The sequence below is a fragment of the Loxodonta africana genome, chromosome 25 (assembly GCF_030014295.1).
Source record: "Loxodonta africana isolate mLoxAfr1 chromosome 25, mLoxAfr1.hap2, whole genome shotgun sequence".
In the NCBI taxonomy this organism is placed as follows: Eukaryota; Metazoa; Chordata; class Mammalia; order Proboscidea; family Elephantidae; genus Loxodonta; species Loxodonta africana.
In genome coordinates, this window is record NC_087366.1 from 29,704,039 (window position 1) to 29,716,984 (window position 12,946).

The 12,946-nt window shown below is 37.7% G+C and overlaps 1 protein-coding gene across 1 annotated transcript in view; it reads left to right on the forward strand.

The window, feature by feature from the left end:
* The window catches only part of SLC9C2 (solute carrier family 9 member C2 (putative)), a 129,856-nt gene that overhangs the window by 59,464 nt on the left and 57,446 nt on the right, over positions 1-12,946 (forward strand). The window contains exons 13-14 of the mRNA XM_023549143.1: positions 3,907-4,004; positions 5,175-5,294. Coding sequence (XP_023404911.1) covers positions 3,907-4,004; positions 5,175-5,294 — 218 coding nt within the window. The remainder of the gene's footprint in view (positions 1-3,906; positions 4,005-5,174; positions 5,295-12,946) is intronic.

The following is a 12,946-nucleotide window of genomic DNA, read 5'->3' on the forward strand; positions in this document are numbered from 1 at the left end:
CTTTGAATAATGTTCGGTGCCCCTGATGTACTTAGATAATTAAAACTCTTCAAATATTTAAACTTCTTTTATAAATTTAATATATTCAAGTTCCTTTTAAACAAAATCTTCTCAAGTGCTTAATTAATTCTTGTAAATATGTTAAGTTAAACTGATAAATCTGGCAAATCTGAAGTTCTCTTAGAACTTAGTACTAATATTTAAATGTTCTAAAATAAACATATTGCTAGTTAAAACCAAGTTTAAATCAATTTATCAAATTGCACGTTTTAAATTTGGGTTTTATTCTTAGGGGACAAATTTTATCAAATATTCCAAGTATATGAAATACACAGTATACACAGAGTCCTTCTTTTCTGCTTTCTGTTTAAAGTATTACTACGAAGAATTTCTAACTTATACAAAAGTAGACAGAATAACGTGTAGAAATCATTGAATTAGTGAATGTTTTGGTGCATATAATTTCACCACAATAAAAAAAAAAGTAGACAGGCTAGCTTAATGAATTCTTATATGCCCATTACCCAGGTCTTAAAAACCATCCACACCTGGCCGTTACTGCCCCATCGGCACCTTCATTCGTCCCCCCAACTTTTATATTATTTTGAAATAAATCTCACAGTAACTCAGTCAATTCATCTGTAAATATTTCAATATGTATTTCTAACTTAGAAAATCTCTTAAAAACTTAATATGAATATTATACCTAAAATCCCTGATAATTTTTAATAACATAAAAAATCCAGTCAGTGATCAAATTTCCAATTGTCAAATTTTCCATCAGAAATGGGATACTTATTTTCATACTTTACATTTTCAAATTGGATTCAAATAAGGTCCACACATTGCAATGAACTAATGTGTGTTTCGGGTCTCTTTTAATCTATAAGTTCTTTTTTCTTCTTTCAATTTTTCTTTTGAAGAACATATTTACTCTTTTTTTTTTTTAATTTTTATTGTGCTTTAAGTGAAAGTTTACAAAACAAGTCAGTCTGTCACATATAAGCTTATATACACCTTACTCCATACTCCCACTTACTCTCCCCCTAATGAGTCAGCCTGCTCCCTCCTTCCAGTCTCTCCTTTCGTGATGATTTTGCCAGTTTCTAACCCTCTCTACCCTCCTATCTCCCCTCCAGACAGGAGATGCCAACATAGTCTCAAGTGTCCACCTGATACAAGTAGCTCACTCTTCATCAGCATCTCTCTCCAACCTATTGTCCAGTCCCTTCCATGTCTGATGAGTTGTCTTCGGGAATGGTTCCGGTCCTGGGCCAATAGAAGGTTTGGGGACCATGACCGCTGGGATTCTTCTAGTCTCAGTCAGACCATTAAGTCTGGTCTTTTTATGAGAATTTGGGGTCTGCATCCCACTGTTCTCCTGCTCCCTCAGGGGTCCTCTGTTGTGCTCCCTGTCAGTGCGGTCATCAGTTGTGGCTGGGCACCATCTAGTTCTTCTGGTCTCAGGATGATGTAAGTCTCTGGTTCATGTGGCCCTTTCTGTCTCTTGGGCTCATAGTTATCGTGTGACCTTGGTGTTCTTCATTGTCCTTTGATCCAGGTGGATTGAGACCAGTGGATGCATCTTAGATGGCCGCTTGTTAGCATTTAAGACCCCAGACGCCACACTTCAAAGTGGGATGCAGAATGTTTTCATAATAGAATTATTTAGCCAATTGACTTAGAAGTCCCCTTAAGCCATAGTCCCCAAACCCCCGCCCTTGCTCCGCTGACCTTTGAAGCATTCAGTTTATTCCAGCAATTTCTTTGTTTTTTGGTCCAGTCCAGTTGAGCTGACCTTCCGTGTATTGAGTATTGTCCTTCCCTTCACCTAAAGTAGTTCTTATCTACTAACTAATCAGTAAATAACCCTCTCCCACCCTCCCTCCCTCCCCTGAAGAACATATTTACTCTTAATACAAAATATTAATACCATGCTTTCATTCTCTTAAACACTTAACAAGTCATAAGAACAGCCATCATAATCTCTTGCCTGAATAATAACCTTTAATTGGTCTCCCTGCCTCCAATTTTTCCACCCTTAAGTTGGAGTGACTTATCTAAAAGACAGGTATGACCACACTACCTTCCTGCTTAAAACCCTACAACGGCTACTTAGTGCCTACAACATTTTCGAAAGTGAGTTCCAAAAAATACTTGTCCCACAGGATGTTAGTAAGGGACTACATGAAAAACAAAAAGGTTTTGTGCTCAAATTAGTTTGGGAAATGCTGATTTAAACAAAGTCAAACAGGTTTTTATAGAACTTCTTCTTGTAGAACTTCTCAGAGTTCTCAACATTTTGATGTGCTTTGAGATTCTCCAAGAAGGAACACTGAATACAACATTTCCCTTGTACACAGAATTCCCCCCTCTTGACCCTTGCACTTTTTTGCAGAGGTAGGATTCAAGAAGTACCTCACGAGATTGGTATACCACACTCTGGGCCAATCTTACTTAGTGGAAGCACAATATAGGTGCCCTGGTGGCGTTCGGCTGCAAACTAGAAGGTTGGCAGTTCGAACCTACCCAGTGACTCTGTGGGAGAAAAAACCCTGGAAATCTGCTCCCATAAAGATTACAGCCTAGAAAACCCTATGGGGCAGCTCTACTCTGTCAAATGGGGTCACTATGAGTCAAAATCAACTCAACAGCACCCAATAACTAGTACCATATACAAGGTCTTTTGTAACCTGGCCCCTGTCTATTCCTCTAAGAGTTTCTCTCACCATTCTCTGCCCCACGGCTTGTCCTTTGCTGTACTCACCGTGCTGTTTCTCACCTCTGTGCATGCACTGATGAAGGCACCTTCTTCTCCACTCTGCCCTTTGGAAGGCAGCTTCAGAGTTTGCATATTGCCTTGTGAAAGCTGTTATGGGCAGATTATTTTCCTACCTCTTGGAAAAGGAAATGGTGAATAGTAACTGCTGCCTTAAGAAATACAACCAAAAAACAAAAACAAAACCAGTTGCTGTGGAGTCAATTTTGTGTCAGAGAATAACCGTGCTCCACAGGGTGTTCAATGACTGTGACCTTTCAGAAGTAGATTGCCAAGACTTTCTTCGAAGTGCCTCTGGGTGGACTTGAACCAACAACCTTTAGGTTAGTAGCAAAACCTTTTGTGTAATCCAGGGGCTCCTACCTCAAGAAATAAATAGTGTGAATTCCTTCTTTTCCTACAGTGACTATAATCCCTAAAATTGTAAGATTTAAGAAAATATGCTAAATATAGCATAAGTTGAAGAATAAAAAACCCATTGCTGTTTAGTCGATTCCGATTCATAGCAGCCCTGTAGGACAGAGTAGAACTGCCCCATAGGGTTTCCAAGGAGCAGCTGGTGGATTTGAACTGCTTATATTAACAACGGGTAGGCAGGAGTACGTGGTCAATGTGGGAGGATGAATTTTAGGCAATAATCCCAGTAGGTAACTTTAACCTGAGTTTAGTGTCAGTGGCACCTAAAAGGTGATCTTCTCCTGGCTTTTGGGGGGAATGGCATAAGAATACAGTCCACTTTTCTCTTTTGGTAGCTCTTGGTGGACTGAGATTAAAAGATACATTCAAAGAATAATACTTTGCACAATCTATTCTGCTATAGAAAGATGATGCTCCTGATGCTACTTATATTACTGAAATAGAGTAGACTGAGTTGTTTAGATTTTGAGCTTCTTGATACTAGGAACCTTTGTATCCCTCATAACATCCAGGAAAGTACTTTGCAAAAAAATGAGTATTCAGCAAATAATTGAATTGAATGAAACTTATTTCCAGCTATAATTTTTTTTTTTTTTGTAATAGTGTATTTTCATATGTTGAATTCAGCAATAATAGTATAAGAGTTAAGAACAGTACATTACATTTGTGCTTTGGTCCTTCCTAATTTTAATTTAAACTTTTATGTTTAGAGTAGTTTTGAAAAACAGTGTAACGATGGAATCCTCAGTGTATCGGCAGCCAGGATATTGATTGGTGCAACCAAAAGCTATTGCCCCATCCAAGGAAAGTAAGTGCAATACTTCCTTAATTGATATTTCCAAAATTGAGTGAGTATGTGATAAAGAATGAATAAACTGAGAATTAAAAGTCCAAACAGACTGATCAGTCTCTTTAGCTTACCTATCTGTAGCCATCCACTTGTCTGTTGGTCCGTCTGCCCACCTATCTAATCATCCATCTATCCATCTACTTTCTATTTTACTTAAATTTTCTCTCTGAAGTTTCATAACCCTTATAACATTAGGGGATTCTGGAGCAAGTTCTGATCACAATATAATTAGATAAGAGACTAGAGGATCCATGAAAGAGAACCTATATAGTTTCAATTACTATTTAAAATTATTTTACCTTTACATCGTTAAATTACTGGATAAGGGAGGTAGGGAAGCCTGGAGCCGACTGTGAGAATTGACCCAACTGCTGGCACTGATACGTGCAATTAAGTATTGGGGGAAAAGCCCAGTGTCTTAAAGATTACAGTAATATCCGATCCCTGGTGGCGCAGTGGTTAAGTGCTTGGCTGTGAACCAAGAAGTCGGCAGTTCACACTCACCAGCTGCTCTGTGGCAGAAAGATGTGGCAGTCTCCTTCTGTAAAGATTTACAGTCTTGGAAATTTTGGGGCAGTTCTACCGTGTCCTGTAGGTTCGCTATGAGTTGGAATCAACTCGACGGCGACAGGCAGTGTCTAATCACAGACCAGGCAAGCAGTAGGTAGTAGATGGTCCAAGACAAAGCTGTGGGGCAACCCTGACCCAATGATAGGAGATCCTGGCTATGTAAATGAACATTTCAGATAATCTATCAAGGAGATTTATCTAGGGATAAAGTTTCGGAAAGGCAGGCCCTTAAGGGCCTTGGAGAGGCTTCGACTAGGCAAGGCATGACAAAGGAAAGCTTGATTCTGAGGCCCAAAGAATTGGTCTGGGGAAGCTTTAATTATGTTCTACCTGAGGTCAGGAATAGTTCAAGGATCAGGGGCAGCTGGGGTATCACACTAAAAATGTTCCTGTACCATGACCATGGGTGGGCAGATGGATGGGTATAGAGACTCGGGACTGAGCATATTTATTAGGCCTATATTAAACTTATAATTAGTATACCTTCTCCGTTTATGTTACCCAAGGTATAATACTTGATTTTATTATAGCACATATGTATGTATTTCTCTTTGTTAGATTCATGAGTATTTATGATGTTTCAACTTATGTAAAAGCTAGAAGTTGGCTTATGAAATTTAAAAGCATCTTAACTTTCTTGGAATATCATAAAGAAAAGCCACGTTTTATTGCATCTGGGTAAGTATTGGGAACATTTAGTGGCAATATACTTGAAAATATGAGTTTTTCTACATTGTCTAAATAGATTACCTCGGCTTTCCCTTTTTTTTTTAAAAAAAGAATGAATTAATATCAGAGTCTATTCTTACTTATTAAGTGGTGAATGAGCAGAGTGTTTGCTTTAATTTATTCATTCTTTTTTAAGCAACTCATTGGCGCCTCCATCAGAGGGTGGGCAGGAAGAGAAAGAAAAGGATGGTCATATTTGGATTCTTCGAGTTTTAATTGCTTTGTCTTAAGGTTTTATTCATACAGGGCTGCTTACATACTCTTCTGCGTGTAACATAGAGGAGCCGGGGTGTGAAATATCTAACTTATAGATTAGATCTAGTTCTCAGCTTAATTTTATCTGTGCCATAGGATGGTTTTGTTAGTATCTGTAATTAGGAAAAAAAACAGCATGGCCCTATTACCAACTTTGGCAGATGCCACAAGATGCGGATTTTACTTAACTTGGATAGAGCCTTTGCTTTGTTCTATGTTGTGAACTTACATACTTTCTAGAACACAAAGACCAAGTTTTTCACCAATAAAACCAAAAAAACAAACTGTTTGCCATCCGACTCGTAGCGACCCTGTAGGACAGAGTAGAACTGCCCTATGGAGTTTCCAAGGAGTGCCTGGTGAATTCGAACTGCCAACCTTTTGGTTAACAGCTCTTAACCATTAACAAGAAGATAGGCAGCAACATTAACACTACAAAATTTAAGTGGGCTTTAGCATTTCTTTCATAACAAATTCTGATAATTTTTTTACTTTTTTCCATTTAATAAGTTTAAAGAGAAATGTAAAAAAAAAAAAAACAAACCTGCAGAGTCTTGGCATATAGCCAGGTAATCTCCTTTGGTTAGGCTCTACGTTAGATGGACTGAAAAGTGTAAAATAAACTATGTCATGGCAATTATCATCTTTTTAGATTGTTTCGTGCTTTAGGTGAAAGTTCACAGCACAAATTAGTTTTACATTCAAAAATTTATACACTAATTGTTTTGTTACTTTGGTGGCAATCCCTGCAATGTGTTAGCACTCTCCTCCTCTCCCCGTATACTCTATTACCCGTATCTAGTTGTCCAGTTCTCCCCTTCCTGCAGGCTTGTCTTTGCTTTTGGACAGGTGTTGCCCATTTAGTCTTGTCTACTTGGTTGCACTAAGAAGCATGTTCCTCACGTGTGTTATTGTTTGTTTTATAGGCCTGTCTCTTTGGCTAAAGGTGGACTTTGGGCATAGATTCGATTCAGAGGTGGCAGGGTGTCTGGGGGCCATAGTTTCAGGGGTTCCTCCAGTCTCTGTGAGACCAGTAAGTCTGGTCTTTTGTGAACTTGAATTTTGTTCTACATTTTTCTCCTGCTCTGCCCAGCTCACATCTCTGATCCAATGTAAAGGGAGTCTCCCTGGGGTGTCGTGGCCTGTACCACCTTTTATCTCTCAAGAGATAAAAAGGGAAGCAAGCAGGGGGTTGGGACCTCGTACCACTCAAGAAAGCAGGCCTGGGAGCAGAGTGCGTCCTTTGGACCTGGGGTCCCTGAGCCTGAGAAGCTCCTTGACCATGGGAAGATTGAGGACAAGGACTTTCCTCCAGAACCAACAGAGAAAGTCTTCCCCTGGAGCTGACACCTTGAATTTGGACTTTTAGCCTGCTTTACTGTGAAGAAATAAATTTCTCTTTGTTAAAGCTATCCATTTGTGGTATTTTTGTTACGGCAGCACTAGATGACTAAGACAGTTATCTAGAATGATTTCTCTTCCCCATTTCTCCACCCCCTCATAACTATCAAAGATTTTTTCTTTCTGCGTGTAAACCTTGAGTTTTTATAATAGTGGTCTCATACAATATTTGTCCTTTTGTGATTGACTTATTTCACTCAACATAATGCCCTCCAGATTCATCCATGTTGTGAGATGTTTCCCAAATTCATCCTTGTTCTTTATTTTTGCATAGTATTCCACGGTGTGTATGTACCGTATTTGTTTATCCATTCATCTGTTCATGGACATCTTAAGTTGTTTCCATCTTTTTGCTATTGTGGATAATGCTGCAATGAACAAGGGTCTGCATATGTCTATTTACGTCATGGCTCTTATTTCTCTAGGATATATTTCTAGTTGTGGAATTGCTGGATCATATGGTTATTTCTATTTCTAGCTTTTTAAGGTGGTGCCATATCATTTTCTATAGTGGTTGTATTTTTTTTCATTCCCACCAGCAATCTCCCTGCAACCTCTCCAACATTTTTTTTTTTTTAATTTGTTCCAGTAATGTCATGGTGAGATGGTATCTCATTGTAGTTTCAATTTGCATTTCTCTAACGACTAGTGATTGCAAGCACTTCCTCATGTGTCTGTTAGCTGTCTGGATGTCTTCTTTGGCAAAGTGTCTGTTCATATCCTTTGCTCATTTTTTAACTGGATTATTTGTCTTTTTGTTGTTGAGATGTTGAAGTAGTCTATAGATTTTAGAGATTAGACCCTTGTCGGATATGTTGTAGCCAAAAAATTTTCCCCAGTCTGTAGGTTCTGTTTTTACTCTTTTGGTGAAGTCTTTTGATGAGCATAAGTGTTTAATTTTTAGGAGTTCCCAGTTATCTAGTTTATCTTCTGGTGTTCGTGCACCGTTAGTTCTGGTTTGTATTGTATTTATGCCATGTACTAGGGACCCTAGCATTGCCTCTATTTTTTCTTCCATGATCTTTATCATTTTAGGTTTTATATTTAGGTCTTTGATCCATTTTGAGTTAGTTTTTGTGTGTAGTGTGAGGTATGGGTCCTGTTTCATTTTTTTACAGATGGACATCCAGTTTTGCCAGCATGATTTGTTAAAAAGACCATCTTTTCCCCATTTAATGGACTTTGGTCCCTTGTCAAAAATCAGTGGACCACAGGTGGATGGATGTATGCCTGGGTTCTCCATTCTGTTCCATTGGTCCTTGTGTCTGTTGTTGTACCAGTACCAGGCTGTTTTGACTACTGCGGCTGTATAATAGGTTCTGAGGTCAGGCCTCCTACTTTGTTCTTTTTTCAATAATGCATTGCTTATCTGGGGCCTCTTTCTTTTCCATATAAAGTTGGTGTTAGTTTTTCTTTCTCATTAAAGATTGCTGTCAGAATTTGGATCGAAATTGTATTATATCTCTAGGTAGCTTTGCGTAGAATTGACATTTTTACAATGTTGAGTCTTTCTGTTCATTAGCATGGCATGTTTTTCCATTTACGTAGGTTTCTTTTTGTTTCTTGCAGTAGTGTTTTATAGTTTCCCTTGTATAGGTTTTTTATGTTCCTTGTTTAGTTTTATTCCTAAGTATTTTATCTTTTTAGGGGCTATTATAAATGGTATTGTTTTCCTGATTTCCTTTTTGAAGTTCTCCCTGTGTAGGAATCCAGTTGATTTTTGTATACTGATTTTCTATCCTGCTACTCCGTTGAATCTTTCTATTAGTTCAAGAAGTTTTCTTGTGGAATCTTTGGGTTTCTCTATGTATAGTATCATCGATGGCAGTGGGTTTTTTTTAGTATCATATCATCTGCAAATAGGAATAGTTTTACTTCTTCCTTTCCAATTTGGATGCCTTTTATTTTTTTTCCTTGCCTTATTACTCTAGCTAGGACTTCCAGCACGGTGTTAATTGGAAGTAGTGATAAAGGACATCCTTGTCTTGTTCCCTTTCTCAGGAGGAATGTTTTCAGCCTCAGTTCATTGAGAATGATGTTGACTGTTGGTTTTGGTTTTATATAGATGCCCTTTATCATGTTAAGGAATTTCCTTTCTATTCCTATTGAGAGTTTTTAATAGGAATGCACATCGGACTTTATCAAATGCCTTTTCTGCATCGATTGAGATGATAATGTGATTCTTTTCTTTTGTTCTATTTACGTGGTGGAACACACTGATTGATTTTCTAACGCTGAACCATCCTTGCATACTTGGTATGAATCCCACTTGGTTATGGTATGTCATGGATTGAACTGTGTCCCCCCAAAACATCTGTCAACTTGGCTAGGTCATGATTCCCTTGTATGATTGTATGATTGTCTAGCATTTTATAATCTGATGTGATTTCCCTATGTGTTGTAAATCCCATCGCTACGATATAATAAAATGGATTAGCGGCAGTTATATTGAGGGGATATGCAAGATTGGATAGTGTCTTAAGCCAATCTCTCTTGAGATATAGAAGAGAGAAACAAGCAGAGAGACATGGGACTTCATACCACCAAAAAAGCCGCACTGGGAGCAGGGCGCGTCCTTTGGACCTGAGGTTCCCGAGCTGAAGTGCTCCCAGAACAAGGGAAGGTGGATGACAAGGACCCTCCCCCAGAGCTGACAGAGACAGGAGGCCTTCTTCTGGTGCTAACGCTCTGAATTTGGACTTGTAACCTACTAAACTGTGAGAGAATAAATTTTCCTTTGTTAAAGCCATCCACTTGTGGTATTTCTGTTATAGCAGCACTAGATGACTAAGACATGGTGTATTTTTTTTTTTTAACATGATGCTAGATTCTATTGGCTAGAATTTTGTCGCAAATTATTATATCCATATTCATGAGAGAGAGTGGTCTGTAATTTAATTTTTTTTTGTGGTATCTTTGCCTGGCTTTGGTATCAGGGTTATGCTGGCCTCATATAATGAATTTGAGAATATTGCTTCCTTTTTTCTGCTCTGAAATAGTTTGAATAATACTGGTGCAAGCTCTTCTCTGAATGTATTGGGCCAGGGCTTTTTTTGTTGTTGTTGGGAGTTTTTTTTTTTTTTTTAACCTCTTCAATCTCTTTTCCTGTTATGGCTCTGTTCAGATTTTCTCTCTCAGTTTGTGTTTAGGTAGGCAGTGTGTTTCTAGAAATTTTTCGCATTTCCTCTTGGTTCTCAAATTTGTTGGAGTACAATTTTTCATAATAATCTGTTATAATCCTTTTTATTTCAGTTGGATCTGTTGTAATGTCTCCCATTTCATTTCTTATTTGGGTTATTTGCTTCTTCTCCTGTTTTTCTTTTGTCAGTTTGACCAATAGTTTGTCAATGTGGTTGATCTTTTCAAAGTACCAACTTTTGGTCTTGTTGATTCTTTTGTTTTTCTGTTCTCTATTTCATTTATGTCCCCTCTAAACGTTATGTCCTTTCTTCTGGTGGCCGTGGGCTTTTTTTGCTGTTCTCTTTCTATTTGTTTGAGTTGTAGAGCTAATGTTTTGAATTTTGGCATGTTTTTTTTTTTTTTAATTGTGCTTTGGATGAAGGTTTACAGAGAGCAAATTAGTTTCTCATTAAACAATTAACACACGTATTGTTTTGCGGCATTGGTTGCTGATCTGATGACCTGTCAACACTCTCCCTTGCTTGACCTGGGGTTCCCCAACCTGTTCCTTTTTGAAGTGTGTGTTTATTGCTATAAGTTGGCCTCTGAGCACTGCCTTTGCAGTTCCCAAAGGCTTTAGTATAATGTGTTTTCATTCTTATTTGATACCAGAAATTGTTTTATTCCCTCTTTGATTTCTATTACCCAGTTGTTTTTAAGCAAGGTGTTATTCAGTTTTCATGAATTCGATTGTGTTTCCTTGCTCTTCCTGTTATCGATTTCTACTTTTTTGGCATTGTGATAAGAGAGAGTGCTTTGTATTATTTCAGTATTTTGGATTTTATTGAGGGTTGCTTTGTGGCCTAATATGTGGTCTATTCTGGAGAGTGTTCCATGTGCATTGGAAAAGAATGTATACTTTACTGCTGTTGGATGGAGTGTTCTATACATGTCTATGAGGTCAAGTTGGCTGTCTGTGGCCTTTTGATCTTCTGTATCTTTGTTGAGTTTCTTTCTAGATGTTCTATCCTTTACTAAGAGTGGTGTGTTGAGATCTCCTAGTACTATTGTGGGAACTGTCAATTTCTCTTTTCAGTGCTGTTAGTTTGTTTTTTGTATTTTGGAGCCCTGTCATTGGGTGTGTAGGTATTAGTGTTCTAACTTCTTGGTGGATTTTCCTTTAATCATTATATGATGTCCCTCCTTGTCTTTTATGGTGGATTTTGCCTTAATGTTTATTTTATCTGAGATTAGTATTGGCACTCCTGCTCTTTTTTTGTTGCTGTTTGCTTGATATCTTTTTTTTTTCCCATCCTGTGATTTTTAATATATTTATGCCTTTGTGTCTAAGGTGTGTCTATTGCAGACAGCATGTTGATGGGACATGGCTTTTTATCCATTCTGCCACTCTCTCTCCTTTTACATGTGCATTTAAGCCGTTTACATGCAGTGTGATTATTAATAGGTCTGAGTTTATTGCTGTCATATTGTTGTGCTTTTTTTTGTACGTGGTATTGACGTTTTCTTTGTTCCTCTTACTTTCCTGTGCTGATTTTCTTTTGTTTGTAGGTTTTCTTTTCTTTTCTCTCATTATAGATTTTGTGTTTACTAAGTCTTTGTGTTTTTCTAATTTTGACAAGTAAGTCAGTTAACTTTCTTTGTTGTTACCTTGAAATTTACCTTTATCTTCCTAAGTTTGAACCAGTTTTTTGTTACTTGATATCGCCTTGACTTCCTCTTCATTTGAAAGTTCTATACCTACACAGTTTATTCCTTTTTTGTTGTTTTGACTTTGTCACCATTTACAGATTGACTTCACTGTTTCCCTGTTTTAAGTCTTTTAGCTTTGTTTTCCTGTTGAGAGTTCTTTACCTGTGTTGATATCTGGCTGATGCTTTCCCCTGTCCGAGACTCAGGTTGATGTGTGATGTTGGTTCTCTAACCAAAGAACTCACTTTAATATTTTTTGTAAGTTTGGTTTCGTTTTTAGAACTCACTTAATTTGTGTTTATCTGGAAATGTCCTAATTTCACCATCATATTTGTGGGAGTTTGTAGGATATATTATTCTTGGTTGGCAGTTTTTTTCTTTCGTTTTCATATGTCATCCCATTGCCTTCTTGGCTGCATAGTTTCAGTTGAGTAATCAGAGTTTAGTCTTATTATTCCCCCTTTGCATGTGACTTTTCACGTTTCTAGAGCTGCTCTCAGGTTTCTTTGTCTTTGGCTTTGTCAAGGGTGATTATGATATGTCTTGGTGACTTTCTTTTGGGGTCTATGCTATATGGGGTTCGTTGAGCTTCTTGAATGGTCAGCTTTTTGCCTTTCATGATATTTGGGAAGTTTTCTGCCAGCAAGTCTTCAACAATCTTTTCTGTGTTTCCTGTTTTCTCCCCCTCTCCTGGAAATCCGATCACATGAAAATTTTTGCTCTTGATTGTGTCCCACATAATTCTTATATTTTCTTCAGTTTTTTTCACTCTTTTCTCTGATATTTCCTTTGTCTTCACTCTGATGCTTCAAATTTTCTCCTAAAACCATCTATTGAGTTATCAATTTCTGAAGTTTTGTTATCTTTTGGATTTCTAGTTGCTGTTTTTGTATGATTTCTAATTATTTATTTTGGTGTTTTGTTCTTGTATTATTTTCTTGAATTCTTGCATTACTTTGTGTTTTCCTTGATTTTGGCTCCGTTTTTCTCCTGATTTTGTCTATTTTTTCCTTGGTTTTCCCTCACCTCTTTCCTAATCTCTTGTTGTTGTTGTTGTTGTTGTTAGGTGCCATCGAGTCGGTTCCGACTCATAGCGACCCTATGCACAACAGAAC